This window comes from Chiloscyllium plagiosum, chromosome 15 (genome assembly GCF_004010195.1).
Source record: "Chiloscyllium plagiosum isolate BGI_BamShark_2017 chromosome 15, ASM401019v2, whole genome shotgun sequence".
Taxonomy (NCBI): domain Eukaryota; kingdom Metazoa; phylum Chordata; class Chondrichthyes; order Orectolobiformes; family Hemiscylliidae; genus Chiloscyllium; species Chiloscyllium plagiosum.
In genome coordinates, this window is record NC_057724.1 from 77430293 (window position 1) to 77450549 (window position 20257).

The 20257-nt window shown below is 42.8% G+C and overlaps 1 protein-coding gene across 1 annotated transcript; it reads left to right on the top strand.

The window, feature by feature from the left end:
• Positions 1 to 73: 73 nt before the first annotated feature.
• Positions 74 to 2494, top strand: sox3 (SRY-box transcription factor 3). Its single transcript, XM_043705183.1, has 2 exons — positions 74 to 1299; positions 1609 to 2494. The coding sequence occupies exons 1-2, from the start codon at positions 430 to 432 to the stop codon at positions 1648 to 1650; spliced, it is 912 nt and encodes a 303-aa protein (XP_043561118.1). The 5' UTR covers positions 74 to 429; the 3' UTR covers positions 1651 to 2494.
• The last annotated feature ends 17763 nt before the right edge of the window (positions 2495 to 20257 follow it).

Below are 20257 nucleotides of genomic sequence, written 5' to 3' on the forward strand. Positions count from 1 at the left end.
GTGGGTTGTAAATTTATGTAGGGGATGGGGTGTGTGAGGGGTGGGTGGGTGTGTGTGTGAGTCTGTGTGAGGCAGGGTGGGGGTGAGGATGATTTGCTCCCATTCCCAAACAGCCCTGGATGAGGGACCTGTCCTGGGAGGGAGCTGTGATTGGCTGGCAGCAACTCATTGCTAGGCTGTCACTCTACATCACATGGAAAGGTGTCTATTAACTCCTCAGCCAGAGCAAGTTTGGCAGAAGAATTTCGGTGCCGTCCTTGATCAGTGCGTCTTCAGTTTGCTGGAGTCGCCTGAGGGAACTCTGTATTCCCCACCCCCCCCTTCACCTCACCCCCCCTCCCCCCTCCCCCCTTCCTCCGTTTGTGTCTGTTTTTTTTTGTTTTGGTTTTTTCGCTCCTAGCGTGTGCTATCTGCCCCGGAGTCGCTCCAATGTACAGCATGATGGAAACCGATCTGAAGCCGGCTGTTTCCCAGTCCAACACGGGGGCGGTCGGCAGCTCCGCTCCAGGGAACAACAACAAGAATCCGGGAGCGAACCCAGACCGCGTGAAAAGGCCCATGAACGCCTTCATGGTGTGGTCCCGGGGCCAGAGGAGAAAGATGGCACAAGAAAACCCGAAGATGCACAACTCGGAGATCAGCAAGAGACTAGGGGCCGACTGGAAACTTCTGTCGGATGCTGAGAAGCGGCCGTTCATTGACGAAGCCAAGAGGCTCCGAGCTTTGCACATGAAGGAACATCCGGATTACAAATACCGACCGCGGCGGAAAACCAAAACCCTCATCAAAAAGGACAAATACTCCCTCCCTGGCGGGCTGCTCTCTCCGGGAGCGGTGCCAGTGAACAACAGCGTGGGAGCGAGTCAGAGAATGGAGAGTTACTCTCACATGAACGGCTGGGCCAACGGGACTTACCCGCTCATGCAGGATCAGTTAGCTTACTCCCAACATCCAGGGATCAACAGCCCCCAGATCCCGCAGATGCACCGCTATGAGATGGCCAGCCTGCAGTACAGCCCCATGATGTCCAGCGCCCAGAACTACATGAACGCCGCTTCCACCTACAGCATGTCCCCGGCTTATGGGCAGCAGAATACAATCAGCTCCATGGTGAAAACAGAGCCAACCACACCACCCCCGCTCACCCCCCACTCCCGGGGAGCTTGCCTGGGAGATCTCCGGGACATGATTAGTATGTATCTCCCTCCAGGAGGCGATGCTGGCGACCCGTCCGCCCAGAGCAGCAGACTGCACAGTGTTCACCAACACTATCAGAATTCAGCTATACCCGGCACAGGGGTGAGTTCGACAGTGCCCCTAACACACATTTAAGCAAAACAAATTAAGAAACACACGCACACAAACAACCCAAACTCTCCCCGATTTCTACAGACATTTAAACAAAACTCAGTTATTTGAGAGGCATGTTATTCCCACTCTTTTCCCCAATCCCGATTGAAAATGTTGTGGTTTGTGTGTGTGTGTGAGACAGAGAGAAAGAGATCTCTTATCTGAAGGAAGTATTCCGCGGCATAACAACCTTTTAAAGAGTTTTTTAAAAAAGAAATTGGTTTCTGAATGCTGAAGTTTTTCCTCTTCTCTCTCCAGTTGAGACAATCAACGTTTCTACACGGGCGAGACTCCTTTTAGATGCCGACTTTTATATTAAAGCCTTTTTTGGGACTTCTAATGCCGTCAGATTTACAGGCAGCGGAACTGCGAGGGGCAGGGGGGAGGGCGGGGAAGAGTTTGGAAAATGTTTACCTAATTCCTTGTATCTGTAAATAACTTTTAATGTGTCATTCAGCTTGTTTCAAAACCATGCGGAAAAATTATACCTTTTTGTAGGGTTTGTTTTTAACCTGTTTGGCCCTCTCCCTTGTTTTTTTTTAGGTTTTAAGAGTGCGGGTCGCAACGCAGAGTTTTAATTTATAGTATTTTGTGTTACACCTTTTCAGGCTTGTGAACGTTTTAAGCTATATCTAGACCCTACTCCCGGTTTCTGGGGTTTGTGTTTTTGAATGGCAGTATCTACCATGTCGATTGAGTAACTATATATTGAAGAGATGTTCTAGTTTACTAATAAGTTTTCTTTATAATTAAAAAGAAATCTCCGGCTCTTGTTCCTGAACTGAGGTTGAATAAATTTGTTTTTTTTACAAAACGACACACGCGACCCGGATTCTTGTATTGGCACTCCTAATGTTTTTTTTAAAAACTGATGAACAATTTATGTCTTGAGTGGTCAAGCGGATCTTTTATCGATATGTAAAGATTTCTACGGACTCTTATATTGTTTTCGCGATCGCTCCTTTCAGATTTAGAATTGGATTTCTATTTCTGATTGGCGGATTGGGCGCTCCATTTAAAAACCCCTGACAGTTGAAAGATGTAGAAAGAAATTTCCTTATTCTTTGAGATTGAGGGTGGAATTCCGTCATTCATTCCACACCTCCCCCACCCCCACCCTTTTCCTGGCGCTGATAACGAACTGCTAACGAGCGGTAACAAGTGCCAATCGGTTGCAATTGTGCCTAGTTTCACAGATAGTCTGGTTAGACGAATTAAAAATCGTACAATTCATCTCCAGCCTTGGTTGCGTTTTCTTGATGTTAAACTACCTGTTAAGGTTGGATTTAGAACTCGATTTGAGGCCCTTTAAATACTGATCAGAAAGAATCCAGTCCCTCCAATCGGATTGTCTACCCCAGTTTAAACTCGCTCAACCGAGACACAGGACAAACAATGCAACAAGTGGTTTCAATTTAAAAAACATTCCTCACTGAGACCGACTCTTTTTTATTAATTTGTCTCTCAAACGAATATTTTCAGTAATCATTCGCTCCAACTTCCCCGGGGAGCGCCGTTTAGAGTAAAAGCTTTTCAATTCATTGATTAGTGTAACTTGCACTAAAATCTGAGCTTTGTGTGTGTATGCGCGCGGAAAGCGACAGAAATCCTGGACCGTGCTGCGGGCTCCATCAGAGAACAGGTTATTTCTTAACGCCCTACCCCCTTGAATTCTCGGACTTAGATGCAGCACTTTGCCGGAGATTGTGGGGTCTCGGGACAGTGTCTGAATTTCCATCCTCACATTGTTCTTCTGCAGAAGCCACCTGTATCCTGTCGGTCCCTGGCCTTGTCCAGCGGATCCTTTAATATAGATTCCGAAAGCCTGTCCTTTCTGTTTCGGACTGAGAGGACAATATTCTTACTCGAGAGCCGCAGGTGGCCGGAGCACTGAGGCGGGGGACGCTGACATTAATTGTAGCTGGGACTGACTTTAAAAAAAAACTTATTCAGGGCACATTTCGGTGCATTTTAAGAACTGATTTCACTAAATGAAATAGTTCGTAAAAATAGTGTATCGTGCTTTTGTCACTCCCTAAATGCCTCTAATTTTTAACGCGCTTTAAAACAGTGTTAATTCTTTCCACCAGCCTTGTTAAAATTGGGTTCCTCTGAAGTCTTACTGCCAGTTGTAACTCTCCCCCTCCCCAGGAGGACTGGAGAGGTTCTCTGCCCGCTGTACTTCATTCCAATTCCTATTTTCATTCCACCTTTTTACTGCTTTTCACGCAGAGATATTTTCGGTTGATAGAGAGAAGCTGAAAATGTAGGATATTCTCTCTGTGTCAATGCCCCTTTCCATGAGGCCGATGCGCGTGCAAATAAAACTTATGGAATGTCCATTCCAAGTCAGTACTGTAAGGGCAGCGCTCTCACAGCAGAATTGCGTTTTATTGGGGAACCAACAAGTATTTATCTTGGTTGCCTTTTTAAAAAAATGAAACATGAGCGCTGATGTTGGCCCAGTATCTCTCCAACAGAACACAAAAACAAAAGGACACGAAACAGATGGAGAGGCAGTTCTGATTAAACTGGGACCATTCAGGATTAATATTTTAATTGTGGGGTGTTATGGCGAGTATGTTGAAAAGCAACTGATAGGCGGCATTTTTAAAGGAACACTTTAAGGGGATGCGTCTTGTTTTTGGAGCTGACAATTACGTACTAACTGAGATCGCAGCTGTAATTTGATGGGTTGACTTTTCGTTGTAGTACTTTTAAAACATCTCCATCCATCCCTTCAAACAATAAATAGAAATTGGTGAATTATACCACAGCACATTGCGCTATTTTGTTTTAAAATGTAGCGAGTATCTGTCTACTACACAACCTGTTGCAGGCAGTTCCAGGCCTACCTTTTGTCCCCCTGGACTCTTGATTTTATGAATTATGGTCGAGGCCGAGATTTCCAATGCATTCTCAACCCCAAGGACTTGTCCTAATGGCCAGCCGGAGGATACTGCCTGGGTTGCTGCAGGGTGACTGGGAGATGGACAAAGTTAAGTCAATCACTGAACTGCTCCTGATTGTGGCGAGCAAGTGAAACTTGGCGAGGGTCGCTTTATCCCGGCAACGCTGAAATACTTCCCGGTGAACTTACACACTAACAAATAGGCAGCATCAATACTGCCAGAAATTTGTTGTTTTTTTCTTTTAAAAAATGCATGACATTTGTAATCTATTCAGCCCCTGAAGGTTTAGGAGATGAACGTTAGTTTTACGAAGCCGCAGTTTCCGCTCTCTACTGCTGTAATCTCCCAGAGCAAGCAAACGGATAATTTTCTTAAAAACTCATTCCTGTTGGAATACCGGGTGGGGAAATTCGCTCCTAACGGGCCGCGAGTATCCATGCCCATAACAGGATTGCTGATATACCAATGGTTTGAGTTGAAGGACTTTTAAAAAAGTGATATTAGCAGCATTATTGAATCGAGGCGTTACAATCTCGTCAGCAAACCAGTGTCTGTTGGATAACCAACGTTTCAGGAATTAGCACTTGTAGATTTGGACTGCTCTGTCTGAAGCAGCTGGGAAACAGCAACTCTCGGCTCTTTTCCATTTCCCAAATGATCACATTCAATTTTCCATTTTTTTTGCCGGGGGGGCGGGGGGGGGGGGAAGGGGAAGGCGGGAAGGGTCCTGAGCCACACTATACCGCTTCTCCCTTCGCCCGATTTTAATCGCGAATGTAATCGTACTTTTTCAAATCTGTTCTAATCCTTTTTTTAAAAAAAAATAAGGAACATCACCAATGAATATGAAGGAGGGGTGGGTGCGGGGAAGAGGAGAAGTACTCAGTAGGTCTGGCAGCATCTGTGGAGACAGAGGGAACAGAATGGACTGAATTGTGGGTGACCAGAGACGGGTTCTTCAGACCCGAGTTTGTGAAGATTCATAACGGGGTTTGAAAGCCAAAGGGTCAAACTGAAAATGCTGGAAAATGTCGTTCAGTAATAAATCCTAATCAGACTCGAAACCTTAACTCTGCTTCTCTCTCCACAGATACTGCCAGACCTGCTGAGTTTCTCCAACACATTTCTATTGGTTTTATATCCAGGGCCTTCCCATTCCCCAGGTACTGTCAACTCTCCCCGAGGCATCTGCTGTGTTCTGTTATTTGCTGGGTGGATGGGAGCACGTTACACAATTTTGGACTTAATCTTCCCTGTGGATCTCGTGAATACGAAAAACGAGCACGGGTTAGATTAAAATCGCTCTGTCGAAAATTACGCCACATCCCCCAGATATCATTTTCAGAGTTCGCCTGAGATGCAGGATTTGTCTAAACGCTGATATCTGACCCTTACCCCATAATATCCTCTCCCGACAGAATTTTTCACGATAGCCTAAATTTTCGGATGGTCTGCATTCCTCGCCCAGTTGCTGGAAATCTGCAAACCAGCTCAACGTTGCTGTTCCTTGGCGCGGTTAGTTGCAGTTCCACCTGCCCCACTACCAGCAGCGACTACCCCTCAAAAAAGACCTTCCTCGGGGCTAAAGGGGTCTGGAATATCCGCAAATTAGCGAAAGACGCAACGAAATGAGTGAGGGGTCATTTCGCTGGCTCTCCAGTCTCTCACAAACAAACATGTTCCACCTGCTAACACCGCTTGTGTTCATTGCAGTCTGGGGAGTTGACCACTGCTTGTATTTTGGATTTAAGGTGCTTAATTTGGAAAGGAGGGTATTAATTTTTTTTGCAGGAGTGAAAGTAAAATGGCGATGAAGTAAAATTAGGACAATTTAGTTCATTCCTAGCAGATTAGAGGTTGAGAAAATATTTGACTATTTAAATTAAACAGTAGGAAATTGACACGGTCTGTGTTGTGATGTTTATATTTATCCTGCCCGACACACAGATTAATTTTTGGGGGATTTAAATAAAAAGGGGTTTGCCTAGGTTTGGGAAAAGAAAACGAATTTTACAAACTGAATTAGACTGGAAATTAAACGGGTGGACGTGAACAGCAGCCTGTAGAGAATTCCGCCACGGGTTATCCCTAGCCACATCTTTCCTTACACAGGACTGTTCGGCCGTGGACGGGTCCAGAGAAAATCCCCAATGCAACAGGTTGCAGCGCGCTCCGTTCGCAAATTGTTGCAGGACGCCCTGATGTGGGGGTGCCGGTGTTGGACTGGGGTGGACAAAGTCAGAAGACCCACCACGCCAGGTTTTCGCCCAACAGGTTTATTTGAAATCACAAGCTTTCAGAGCGGCGCTCCAAATAAACCTGCTGGGCTATAACCTGGTGTCGTGTGGTTTTGCAGGAAGGAGCGACGCGCAGAAATCATTCCGCAGCTAAGGACCACTGAATAAAATATTGCCCACGGAGGACACTTTTAATGAGGATCGTTTTAAAGATTTTGGACCATGGGTTGGGGGAAAAGGCGGATGTTACCATTAGCATATCGCTTTTAATCCTTCCTATAATCAAGGTGTCCTTTTTTAAGCAAAGAAACCGCAACACAACTGAATGGTACTTGTAGAAGTAGCTTTCTAGTGAATTAAACTCATGTGTATTTAAATGTAAAGGAATGGTCAGAAATGAGGTTTGCCTGTAAAAAAAATCTAAATGAAACCGCATTGACTGCCGCCTGTGAACATGTCTATGCCCTTTGTATGTTACAACTGACGGACAGGACCCGTGTTGTTCATCCTCAGTTCTCCACAGAAATAAGCCTATGATATTACAATGTCTTCAGGTACCCTCATCCACTTTTATTGATGATTGGACCCTGTAGCAGGACGCTCTAATGTTCGGCAGTTGTAGAGATGTACAGCACGGAAACAGACCCTTCGGTCCAACACGTTAATGCCGACCAGATTAATCTAGTTCCATTTGCAAACATTTGGTCCATATCCCTCTGAACCCTCTATTCATATACCCATCCAGATGCCTTTTTAGACCACGATTTTGTGTTTTTTTTTGGGGGGGTAGGGGTGGTTTAAAAAACACGCTGCGAATACCTGCTATGATGTGGCGAGAGAAGCTAGTGAAGTTACGAGAGAGTGGGTGAGAGCTCAGCCTGAAACTGCCCCTCACTGAGTGGGACCAAAGTCTCACTGTCTCCAAAATGCTCCAACACTTTGAGGAAAATAAATATATTTATATTATTGTTTTCCTTCTTTCTGAGCTTTTATTCACGATTTTAAAAACAGGATTCAACAAACGGAAGTTCTTTTATTTAAATTTCATTGGATCCGACGGGTTAAAGACGGTATTCCTTGAAGTGATTAGAATTTTTAGGGACTGAAAGCAAATCGATTGAAAGAATTTGTTTCCCCCAGCATCGACAGTATTTCCAAAGTACTTGATTGGCTGCAAGTAGTTTTGGGAACTCTGGCAGTTCTCTCTTCAAGGTGAAAGCAACAAGGCATAGAATATGTTAGGGATGAGGAGGTGGTTGTCCAGTGCCGTGAGGAAGGGGGAGAGTGTGTGTGTGGGGGTGGGGGTGTGGGGGTGGGGAGGGGGGAATTTTGCCTGCAATCCTTCAGCTTCAATGCTATGTGGCACGCGCATTCCTGACGAGGATGGGCCGAGTGGACCTTTCTCCTTAATCAGTGCAATTAACCAAGTGACAAACACAGGCAGCGATAACGGAAAGAATTGGAATTAAATTGGATGCAGGAAAGGGTGGGAGAAACGAGAGACTGAACTAAGAGAGGGAGAGAGAGTGGAAAGACTTCTCTGGCGTGTGTAAAGTCGGAACGATAGCGCAAATGCGATGCGATTTCCTGACACAAGCGGAGGGACATAACCTTCAGCTCTGATGAAGATCCGTCTTTCCTGGATACGTTAGCTTGTTCTCTCTCCACGCATGTTTCCTGACCTCCAGCAGTTTTTGCTTTCGGTTCACCGTATAAATGTAATTTGCTTTCACTGCACATTTCACCCGCTGCAGATTCCAGAGTCATTCATACACCAAAATGTCGTTCCCATTAAAGTGACCAGTAATATTTCTTCCAAAGATTTTTCAGATTCTTTTTATGATGTTCTGTTAACCATGAACGGTTAAAGCGAGAAGGAAAAGTTAAACCTACACCACAGCGGTAATGTTGGGTTTATTTTCGAAATTCTCCAATTCAGAGATGTTATGCTATACCTCCGTGCAGGTGGGAACTTGAACATGGACCTTCTGACTCAGAGGCAAAGGCAATACCACTGTACCAAAGGAGCACTTTCAAATAGAGTTCGTAATATTCCGAATCAACTATATTTAGAGATAGTATTAACCCTCCTGGAGTGGTTGGGACTTGAACCTGGGTCTCCTGGCTCACTGGTAGGGGCCAGAAATACCCTTCCTACTTTAATTGGGTGAAGTGACAGAGAGTTCAGTGCTGGCATTTAAACTTGGTCTGGGGTCATCGGTACGTTTTTTCACCCTGACTCATTTCTTCCTCCATCAAGTGAAGTTAAAAAAAAACTTGCTGAGTCTGGTAGGAAAACGGAACTTCGAATCCCTACAGGGTGGAAACAGGCCGTTTGGCCCAACAAGTCCACACCGACCCGCCAAAGAGTAACCCATTTCCCTGCCCTATTACTCTTCATTAACCCCCAACTAATGCACCGAACCTACACATCCCTGAACATGATGGACCATTTAGCATGGCCAGTCCACTTAACCTGCACATCTTTTGGACTGTGGGAGGAAACTAGAGCACCCAGGGGAAACCCGTGTAAACTCCACACAGACAGTCGCCTGAGGCTGGAATTAAACCCTGGCACTGTGAGGCAGCAGTGCTAACCACTGAACCACCATACCACAGTGTGTTAGATAGTAAAGTGACTTGTGAAGCTGAGACAATGCCTTATATTTCACCTATGGGATGTGGGTGTCACTGGCTGGGTCAGCATTTATTGAATATCCCTAGTTGCCCCTTGAGAAGGTGGTGGTGAGCTGCCTTCTTGAACTGCTGCATTTTGTACAATTCTCAATTGACGGTAGAATAATTCTAACATCTGCTTGACAATTGTAATTTATTATGCAGCTTGATTATTGCTGATCCTTATGCTGTACTGCTAAGAATGAGACAAAACGTAATTTTTTCAAAAGTTTCATTGAGTTACATTAGTAATGTGGCTTGTGAAACTGAGACCATGCTTTCTATCTCACTATGGGGTGAGAGTGTCACTGGCTGGGTCAGTATTTATTACCTGTCCCTAATTGCCCCTTGAGAAGGTGGTGGTGAGCTGTCTTCTTGAACTGCTGTAGGTGGACCCATATACTGTATTCTGAAAATGCCAAAATAGTGTCACTGTACTAACTGAGCAGTTTTTACATCTCCAACACTCTCCCTTGAGGGTCTGCTCTGGCTCTTTTGGTGGAACACTTGCCTCAGAACCACAGGATTCTGGCCAAAGACAAGAAGCAAAGATAATATTCCAGTGCAGAGCTGAGGGGGCACTGTCCTTTGGATGAAGCAATACTCAGGCTTTTCCTTAACCACCGGTCATCGTGAATGCAGGAAAGAATAAGTAATGCAAGTTATTCAGCTGTGGAAGCATCACAGCTGAGTTTGATGCTGTTGTTATTCACACACACTTCCTGGCAGCAGTTGCTATGTAGTCATCAGAAGCTGATTGAATTCCTTTCTGGATCTCGGAGCCTCCGAAGCTGCTGATAGCGCAGGTTTGGATCAGTTAACTCAGAACAGCGAACAGAATTATAGTCTTTATGTATGTATGTATGATTATTCTTACACCAGTCAATGTATTTAGCCAATCGTCTGACCAACATATCTTATTTTTGTGAATTCGTAATAAAATGGGTTTCAGAGCTTGTTGCTTTTGCTCAGTTTGCTTTATTCATTGTTTTTACAAGTTGTTAAAATTGTAAGCTGCACCAGCACATTATAACCACAATGTACATCCAGTTCCCTTATGAAATCTCTTCAGGTATTTTTGAGTTATTGGTGGAATATTAAATATGTTTCTGCAGGCTTCATTGCCTGCCTGCTAACACTTCCAACACAACACAATCAAACATCTAGTCTTGCATATTAAATAAAGAACAAAAATGCAAAAATAATGGAATGATCTTTTTTCAATCTTCTATGGTTTTGAACTGGATTTACTTGCAGCATTGCATAGCAGAATAAAGTTTAATTCTTGAAGATACCAGCACAATTCTGAAGGATTAATGACTTTACAATTTGTTAAAGTACTGCATTTTACAAATATTTTTAGATTCAATTAACAAGATCTGGAATTGAAAAAGATAATACACAGGCAGTCATGAAACCAGGGTCATTTTTTTTAAAGGCACCTGGATTATTAATGTCCTTTAGGGAAGGAAATCTACAGTACTTACCTGGTCTGATCTGAGTGATTCCAGACTCACAATAATGTGGGTGACTTTTAACTGGTAAAGAATGAAGAATAAAGAACAATACCAAGACTGCACTTTTTCCTCATCCTTATTTAGACCAACTACTTATTTCTCACATATGGTTTCCATCCCTCTGTTCACCTTCCATTCATGTGTTTTATTAAAATATGCCTGAAACATTGCTAACATGTCAGCTTTCACCACCTCCACTGGCAGTGCATTCCAGGCACCCACCACCCTCTGTGTGAAAGATTTTCCCCGCACTTCTCCCCTAAATTTTCCCATTTTACCTTCAACCTGTGTCCTCATGTAGTTGACCTTTCTACCCTGGGAACAAGCCTTTGACTATCCATCCTATATTTGCCTCTCATAATCTTGTAGGCTTCTCTCAGATAGCCCCTCAGCCTCTTTCTTTCCAGCGAATACAATCTGAGTTTATCCAACCTCTCCTCATAATTAAAACTCTCCAGACCGGGCAACATCCTGGTAAGCCTTCTTTGTACTCTCGAAAACATCTACATCCTTCTGGCAGTGTAGTGTCAAGAACTGCATGCAATATTCCAAATGTGGCCTAATTAAAGCTTTATTCAGCTGGAAAATAATTTGCCAACTTTTATATTTGATGCCCTGGCCAATGAAGACAAGCGTGCTGTATGCTTTCTTGACCAGGTTATCCATCTATGATTCCACTTTCAGGGAGAGGTGGGCCAGATCCCTCTGTCCTTTGGATTGACTCCAGAATCCACTTAGTTCATGGGAAATTGGGGATTGAGACAAACGTTGACCCAGCCAGTGACACCTACATTGCTTGAAAAAATAAAATAATTGAATTTGCATTAATATCCTAACTGAGATTTCATTGAGTTACTATTTGGATAATATAATAAGCTACTCAAGCTATGTGCAAAACATTTAAAGCAGGATCAGCGAAGATAATTATATTTATGATGGGTTTAAAAAACTTGGATAATTGATTTTTTTCAAGATACAGAATATTCTAATGTTCCAGTCATAGTCATAGAGATGTACAGCATGGAAACAGACACTTTTGTCCAACTTGACCATGCCGACCAGATATCCTAACCTAATCTAGTCCCATTTGCCAGCACTTGGCCCATATCCTTATAAACCCTTCCTATTGATATACACATTCAGTTATCTTTTAAATAAGGCAATTGTACTAGCCTCCACCACTTCCTCCGCCAGCTCGTTCCATACACGCACTACCCTCTGCGTGAAAAAATGTCCCTTAGGTCCCCTTTATATCTTTCCCCTCTCACCCTAAACCTATGCCCTCCAGTGCAGGACTTCCCCAACCCCAGGGAAAATACTTTGTCTATTTATCTTATCCATGCCCCTCATGATTTTATAAACCTTTAAGAGGCCACCCCTCAGCCTCTGATGCTCCAGGGAAAACAGCCCAAGCCTATTCAACCACTACCTATAGCTCCAATCTTCCAACCCTGGCAACATCCTTGTAAATCTTTTCTGAACCCTTTCATGTTTCACAGCATCTTTCCAATAGGAAGGAGACCAGAATTGCACGCAATATTTCAAAACTGGCCTAACCAATGTCCTGTACAACTGCAACATGACCTCCCAACTCCTGTACTCAATACTCTGACCAATAAAGGAAAGCATACCAAACACCTTCTTCACTATCTTATCTACCTGTGACTCCACTTCCAAGGAGCTATGAACTTGCACTCCAAGGTTTCTGTTCAGCAACACTCCACACACACACCCCTTTTCAAACCCTGCCTGCTCACATGTTATTAAATGAGACATTTTGCTTCAATAGAATGTTAAAGAGGTCAAGGCAATAGGATAAGGGCAGGATTAGGTTATTGAGCTTAATGATCAGCCATGATCATATTGACTGGCCTACTCCTGTTCCCATTTTCTATGATTGATTTCCAAATATCTCAAGCTACGGATACCAGCCAAGATAGTATAAACAAGAAAGGCTAAGTGGCCTGTTTCAGTACTGTAAAAAGGTAAAGTTACCATTGTCCTACAAGACCATAGGCCCACTCTGCAAAGGTCAGGACTGACTTGTGATTGCAGCGAAGAAGCCTTGGGCCCAGTCTCTGCCAGCACACCCATGCAGAATGAGCAATAGAATGGCACACTGGAAATCGCTGAAATACTCCAGTGTTAGCATCAACTTTCTGGTTGGTAAGTGGGGCTTGAACACAGAGCACGACCCATTCAGCGATTTGAAACTGTTTTGCCATTCAATCAGATGAGGCTTGACTTACATCTCAACTCCACATTCGTCCCTGAACCCTGTAGTCTCCTTTCCTAAAAATTATCAATCTCAATTTTGAAATTTTCACCTGGTACAAATATACAAAGAACAGGAGGAGGCCATTTGAGCCTGCCCCACCATTCAAAAAGATCATGGTCGGCCTGATTTTAACCTCAACTCTACATCTCTGTGTATCCTCTGTTAATCTTTCATTCCCTTAGTCATCAAGAATTTATCTACCATCCGCCTGATGAAGGACTTATGCCTGAAGTATCAATTCTCCTGCTCCTCGAATGCTGCCTGACCTGCTGTGCTTTTCCAGCGCCACACATTTTGGCTGGTTAGCAATGCCAACAGTATGGACTCAATTCCCACACTGGCTAAGGTAAGCCTAGGCATTGTCTTCAAACTCTGACATGGTAACACTAGGTTAAACCACCATAATTTGTCTCTCTCTCTCTCTCTCTCTCTCACTCTCTAATGAGAGTGCGGCCCTATGGCATGGAAGGACAATGGTTACTTTACCTTGTGGCAGGGTTGGTGGAAAGACATTAGGAAACTCTAAGCCATAGAAATTGAGGTGGAACAGTGAAAAGGAGGCTGCTACAAAGTCCATGGGGTCAGGGGAGAGTTAGCTGATGCTAAAACAGTAACTAACCGATGGACTCCAATCTGAAACTGGTGGGCAGCAACTCCAATTCCAACAAAGACAAAGCAAGGAAATCCAGGGCAAATAGCATCCCAGAAATATCAAACCTTGGACATGTGTGGGAAGTTAAATTCCAACATGATCATTAACCTTGAGTTCTTCCCCCTCCTTTAGAACTGTCCCCACCAGAGGAAATCATTTTCTGCATCCAGTCTGTTCACAACTGACCACCCCCTTCTCAAGGGCAATTAGGGACGAGTAATACATCTAGTCAGTGATGCCCACACCCAGTCAATGAATAAGTAAAGACAAACTTGTTTAATGACCTTACACACCTTGGTTAGATCATATCTGAATCTTTAACACTCAAACAAATAAAAGAATAGTCCATCAAAAACAAAAAAAATTACTAGAAATTTGTAATGAAACAAAATAAATGCTAGAAGCACTCAGAAGAGAAATCAAGTTAATATTCCAGATTTATGATCTGCTCTCTTCATTAACCCATTTAATCCCTTCTATGTGGTTCATTTTAGTTGGTCATAAACCAGGGCCTGCCAGGATACCTCTGTCCTTGGAAATTGCTCCATCTCCAATCTCTCCTTTCCTCCACAAAATCCCCATTGTTATCAACATATTATTACCTCCCTAAACTGTGGCCATCTGTCCATGTGTAATCTCTCTAATCAAGCTCCCACACTAACCACCCTAATGAAATGTCTTTCCAAAATTCCAGATTACATACATTCTGACTGTGACACAGTGAATTAATACCCTTGCTCATCTTGCAACCTTTGAGATGGGTGACCACATGATTCACTTCCAATGACTTTTCACTGTTCTCCAGAGGGTGCGATGGCACTCAGTTTCATTCTTATCCATTCAGTCTTAGAGTCTTACCTGCAGAGGCTTTGCTTCCTGTTTCCATGTTGCGAATTTTGGTGTCACCCAAAGATCTATTCTTGACCTCCTTGTGTTTCTCATCTATGTGCTGCCCCTCAGCTATACTCGAAATTTCAGCTTCAACTTTTATATGTACTTTAATATCACCCATCATGACAGTAGCACAATTGTCTCTCCGCTGTTGTGAAGTCATTAGGCTACTTATCCAACAATCAGAGTTGATTGAGGAAAAGTTTCTTCCAGTTTTGGGAAGACAGCTTTTGCTCCATTGCCACACATTCTGTTCTCTGGTTACAAAGTTGAACTCCTGTCCCTGGTAAGAGCCTGAGACTGAACCAGACGGATACAATGTGGTTTGTAAGCCCAGTTGAACTACAGGCCTCGCAGTCATATTAGCATTAAGGCCATTAATTTCCAAGCCCATGATATTGCCTACCTTCAACGCCCCTCTCAGCCTATACATTGTTGAAACCCCCATACATGCCTTTGTAACCTCTGTTGGGTTGGTTAGCTCAGTTGACTAGACAGCTGGTTTGTGATGTCGCGAGATACCAACAGTATCAATTCCCACACTGGCTGAAGTGAACATGGAGGAGTCTCCTTCTCAACCTCTCTTCTCACCTGAGACATATTTAAACCACCATCAGTCGTCTCCCTCGAATGAGAGAGCTTCCCTATGGTTGTCTGGGCACTTTACCATTCCCTCTGGACCTGTCTATTCCAATCTCTCCCTTACACAGTACCTCAGGATTGACTATGACCTTCTTGACACCAGCTCGATGGGAGGCGGTTGATAAGACTTGACTTCACCATTGCATGTTCCTGAAGATGTGTCCCAATGTATTTTGGTTCCCACCTGAAGGAACCTTGTTCATTTTAGTTGGTCATAAACCAGGGCCTGCCAGGAATTGGTGGGATATTTAGTCTCACCAACACCATTTCCTCTAATTTTACATCCAGCTAGGCAGGCTTCTGAGATCTGTGTGTAGCATGACCTTCTAGAACCGAAAGTCAATGGCATGATTGGCGTGCCATTGCCAATCGCCATGCATGAAACATCAGAGCAGCTGCACATGTTTGCAGCTGTGCAACTTAGAGAGAACATTGTTCACAAAATGTGCTTTGAGAAGAGAAATACAGCCTGGAAACAAACACTTCGATCCAACTTGTCCATTCTGAAAAGGTTTCCCAAACTAAATAGTCCCGTTTGCTTGCATTTGGCCCACATTCCTCTAAACCTTTCCTATTCATGGACCTTCCCAAATGTCTTTTAAATGTTGTAACTGTACTAGCACCTACCACTTCCTCTGGCAGTTCATTCGATACACACACCACCCTCTGTGTGAAAAAGATGCCCCTCAGATCCCTTTTAATAATCTTTCTCCTTTCACCCAAAACCATGCCCTCTAGTTTTGAATTCCCTTACCTTCAGGGAAAAAAAGACCATTGCTATTCATCTAATCTATACCCAGTTGCACTACGTATGGTATGACTTGCCTGCATATAATACACAAAACAACACTTTTCACTGTATCTTGCTACATGTGACAACAATAAATCAATCAATCAACAATAAATAGCTCAAATAACTGAAATTATGCTGATGATATATAGAAAGTGGACTCTGAATGTGGACTGAATACCAAGAGATTCTGGAAATGCTTCAAGTAGTATTCAGCTGAAATGTTTGAGGATGTTTGCTGAGGTTCTGGATCAGAATTTGAAAATATAGTAAGCTTCCTTGGTGTACAGTTTCCACTTTGGGTGCCTTCTACGATCTAACTGTGAACTGTGACCAAGATTATGCAAATTTTGAAATTCATTCTTTTGGTTAATCTCAGCCCAAATGTATCCAAATATCGCTGAACATAAAACCTTCAGCAGTGCAATGCAGTGTTTGGAACATATGATCATTTGAGTTGCTTTAAAATGTCTCTCAATGTATTTAAGAGTGGTAATAGGTGGCTATTTTATGAATATAGCTGAATATGAGTTTATCACAAAGATAAATCAGAGTGTCAATCCACCGACTGTGAGCAAACTGATTCTTAAATTGCTGATAAAGACTTTCTATAAGCATTGTACAGAATCATCTGCTAGTCATATGGACCCAGAAAATTCAGCTTCTTAGTAAATTAAGAAAATATTAGATGCAAAGTATTTTTAAAAGTACAATTAGTGTGCTTGAGGCTAAATGATCCACTTTAAGTTTTCAAAATGCCTCCAAGACCTACGAATGAGCTTAATTCATGGAAATGCTCTGTCCAGACTCATTAGCTGCGGTGATGTGGCCAGTTCTTTGGAAGGAACGTCTGTTTCTAATGCACTGCTTTCTAAACTAGTGCAAAAGATTGCAGGAATTCCATTTAGTTTGAGTATAGTTTGCCCTTCAGTTTCCCAATCTTCTGCTCCATTCCTGCTATCTTTGCATGAATTGCGCTAAATAATCAAAACTAAATGGAAATGCCAGGCTAATGTATGCTTTGTTTTATTTAGTTGTATTGCGGTTTAATATTACTTGCTTCTACTTATTTTAGTAGTTCATTACAAATAAAGTTAAAATAAATTGCAGAATTTTTAATGAGAGGGTAAAGAGGCTTATTTTGAAAACACGTTATCGTTCTGAGTGGCTTGACAAAGAGAAACTTTAAGACTATTTTGTGGTGTTCTCCTGTTTGTCCACTGCTGATGACACTCATCATCTCATCAAATTGGTGGTACTAGGTATAAGTTGTTTGAGGTCGTTTATTGTCACTAATTCCCCTTTCTGTTTTCTTTGTCTTGGGCCTATCCAATGATTATTGGTTGAAGATATACCTTCATCAAGGATCTACAGAAGAGGTTCTGTTCTTAGATAATGAGGTGGCACAGTGATTAGGACTGCTGCCTCACAGCACCAGGGACCCAGGTTTGATTCCAGCTTTGGGCAACTGTCTGTGTGGAGTTTGCACATTCTTCCTGTGTCCGCGTCAGTTTCCTCCCACAGTCCAAAGATGTGCAGGTTAGGTGAGTTGGCCATGCTAAATAGCCCATAGTGTTCAGAATGTGTAGGTTAGTCAGGGTAAATATAGGGTAGGGGGAATAGGTCTGGGTGGGTTGCCCTCCGGATGGTTGGTCTGGGCCAAAGGGCCTGTTTCCATACTGTAGGGATTCTTTTTTTTAAAAAAAATAAGGTTTATTGCATGATAACAACATGTACAATTACATTTGGTCAGTCAGAATGATGAGGAATTTAGGGAGCTGGTGAAGATTCAACTATTCCCTCCAAAAACTAAGAGTATGTCCTTATCTCCACCCACACTGCGTGATATCAGTAGAATGGGTGGAACCAATGCAGCATGAAGATTTAACCCCTTCAGAGCCATTGCCCTATCCAATACCATTTCCCCCCTCGAATCATTCATTAATCTTATGGCCAATCTGCATTACAACCTCATTTTCTCCACATCCTATTTGATACCATTGTGAAACAAAAACCTATTGATCTTGGATTTGAAAACTCTGAATTAAAAGACGCATTCACAGCATGTGGGTGTCACTGGCCAGATCAGCATTTATTGTTCACCTGTAATTCCCTAAATGGCTGTTAAGAGTCAACCACATTGCTGTGGGTCTGGAGTCATAGATTGGCTGGAAAACAGTTAGACTGAGCAAGGACGACAAATTTCCTTCATTAAAGAATGTTAGTGAACCAGATGGGTTCTTATAACAATTGGCAGTGAATACATTATGAGGCCAATTCTATATTCCAGATGCTTTTAACACAGAAATATCGAAGAAAGGAACAGGAGTAGATCATTCGACCCTTTCAACTTACTTTGCCATTCAATATGATAATGGCTGATCTTCAAGATCATTACATTAATCCTGCCCACCCACCATGTTCCTTGATCCCTTTAGCTACAAGGTTGATAACTACTCCTTCATGATAACTAATGTTTTGGTCTGAACTACTTTCTGTGGCAGAGAATTCCGCAGACTCCCCACTCTCTGGGTGAGTATATTTCTTCTCATCTCACTCCTAAAAGGTTGACCTTTTATCTTGGAACTATGACCCCTGGACTCCCATACCAATGGGATAACCCTTCCTGCATCTAACTTGCCTAGTCTTGTTGGAATTTTAAACATTTCTCTAAAATATCCCCTTTTATGAACCAGTTTCAAACTTCACCATTTGCCATAATGGGCTTTGAACCCTTGTCCTCAGAACCTCTGGCTGTGATGCTAGCTTGCCCCTCTAATGACTTCCACTTGCGTTCACAAGCTTTTGGAGAAGATGGTTCCACATTTTCTTTGTGTAAACTTCAACTGTAATGTTTCAAATACTTCTGAATTGGCTTGAACCTTTTCTCAAAGAGTAAGCAACCCAAGGAAGCACAAAGTTCAAAATTCTAGAGATATAGAATGAGTCAGTTAGTGTCCATTGGTGAAAAAGAAAGCATCCTATTCAACGAGTGACTCTTTGTTAGAACTAAATTACAATGATGGACACACTCGTGAATAGCCATTCCTATTAGAGATGCTGATAGACTCGTTACCTATAATCCAATTGATTTCTGTCTTTATCTCAGGGTCATCTGTCAACTACCAAGTGATTTCTCACACATTTTGTTTGTACTGACGATGCTGAGAAAACAATTCCACTCAAACGTTTTGTTCGGTTCTTTAACTCCATACATAATCCTTCGAGTTCTCAGACTGGCAATTTATTAAGTTAAATTGTTTTGGATAAAGGTTTGCATCTACTTGCAGTTGGCATTGTTCAATGCCAATCCTTGCCTGCACACTTTGTACATCACCATCCTCAGTTTCACTTTGCATTTATATAGCGTATAGTAAAACCTTTCAGGACATTTCACCCAAACGATACTTGACACCAAACAATGCACAGAGATTGTAAGATGTTTAATTAAAACTTGGCCAAAGTGTAAGGTGGGAATGTAGGTCTAAGTTAAGGGGTCTCCCAGTTAAAATGGAGACGAGGAGGAATTTCTTCTTTTTAGAATTTTTAGAAGGCTATACCCAATAAACGCAGTAGAGGCTGAACATCTTCAAAGGTGAGTGCACATTTTATCTGGAAGGGAATCAATTCCGAGGTCCAGAGATGTGGCACAGGAAGGAAAGTGAATTAAGGCTCAATCAGATCAGCCATGACCTTTATAAATGGCAGAGCAGTTTCAAGGGATCACATGACCTATTCCTGCTCCTATTGCTGATGTTCCTAAGAATCTTCAAAGAGTTTTAAAGGGAATTTCAGAGCTTAGACCGGAGGATCTGAAGGCTGCTGATAATGGAGTGATGAAAGTCAGGGATACATACAGAGGATAGGATTGGAGAAACACAGATTTGATAGGATTGCAGCGGTAAACAAGTGATGCACTTTAACGTACTAAAGTCACCATAGTCCCACTCTCTCATTAGAAAGAGTGAAGTCTGGCGGTGGTTTAACCTGAGGGTCACCACACACCTCAGGCAAGGGGAGAGGTTAAAAAGGAGAGTGCTTCATGGTAACCTCAGCTGGTGCAGAAATCAAATCCACACTGCTGGCATCACTCTGCAGCATAAACAAGCCATCCAGTCACCTGAGCTAACTGAGCCCCATGCAGTCAAGCTGATGCTGATCCCTGAGCACAACAGTAATAGGTTATGGTGTCAGTTCAGATTGCAGCAGTATGTTATTGAAAAGCACGGGAAGATTAGTCGGCTGGGAGAGAACTTAAATGATCTACAATAAAGGAAAGAAAGGCATGGACGTAGACTTCATAGATGATGGT

Bases quoted from the DNA above. Each gene is read 5' to 3' on its own strand.
- sox3 (XM_043705183.1), top strand. From the start codon at position 430: ATGTACAGCATGATGGAAACCGATCTGAAGCCGGCTGTTTCCCAGTCC. The intron at 1,300-1,608 runs GTGAGTTCGACA...TTCTCTCTCCAG, and splicing joins CAGCTATACCCGGCACAGGG to TTGAGACAATCAACGTTTCT.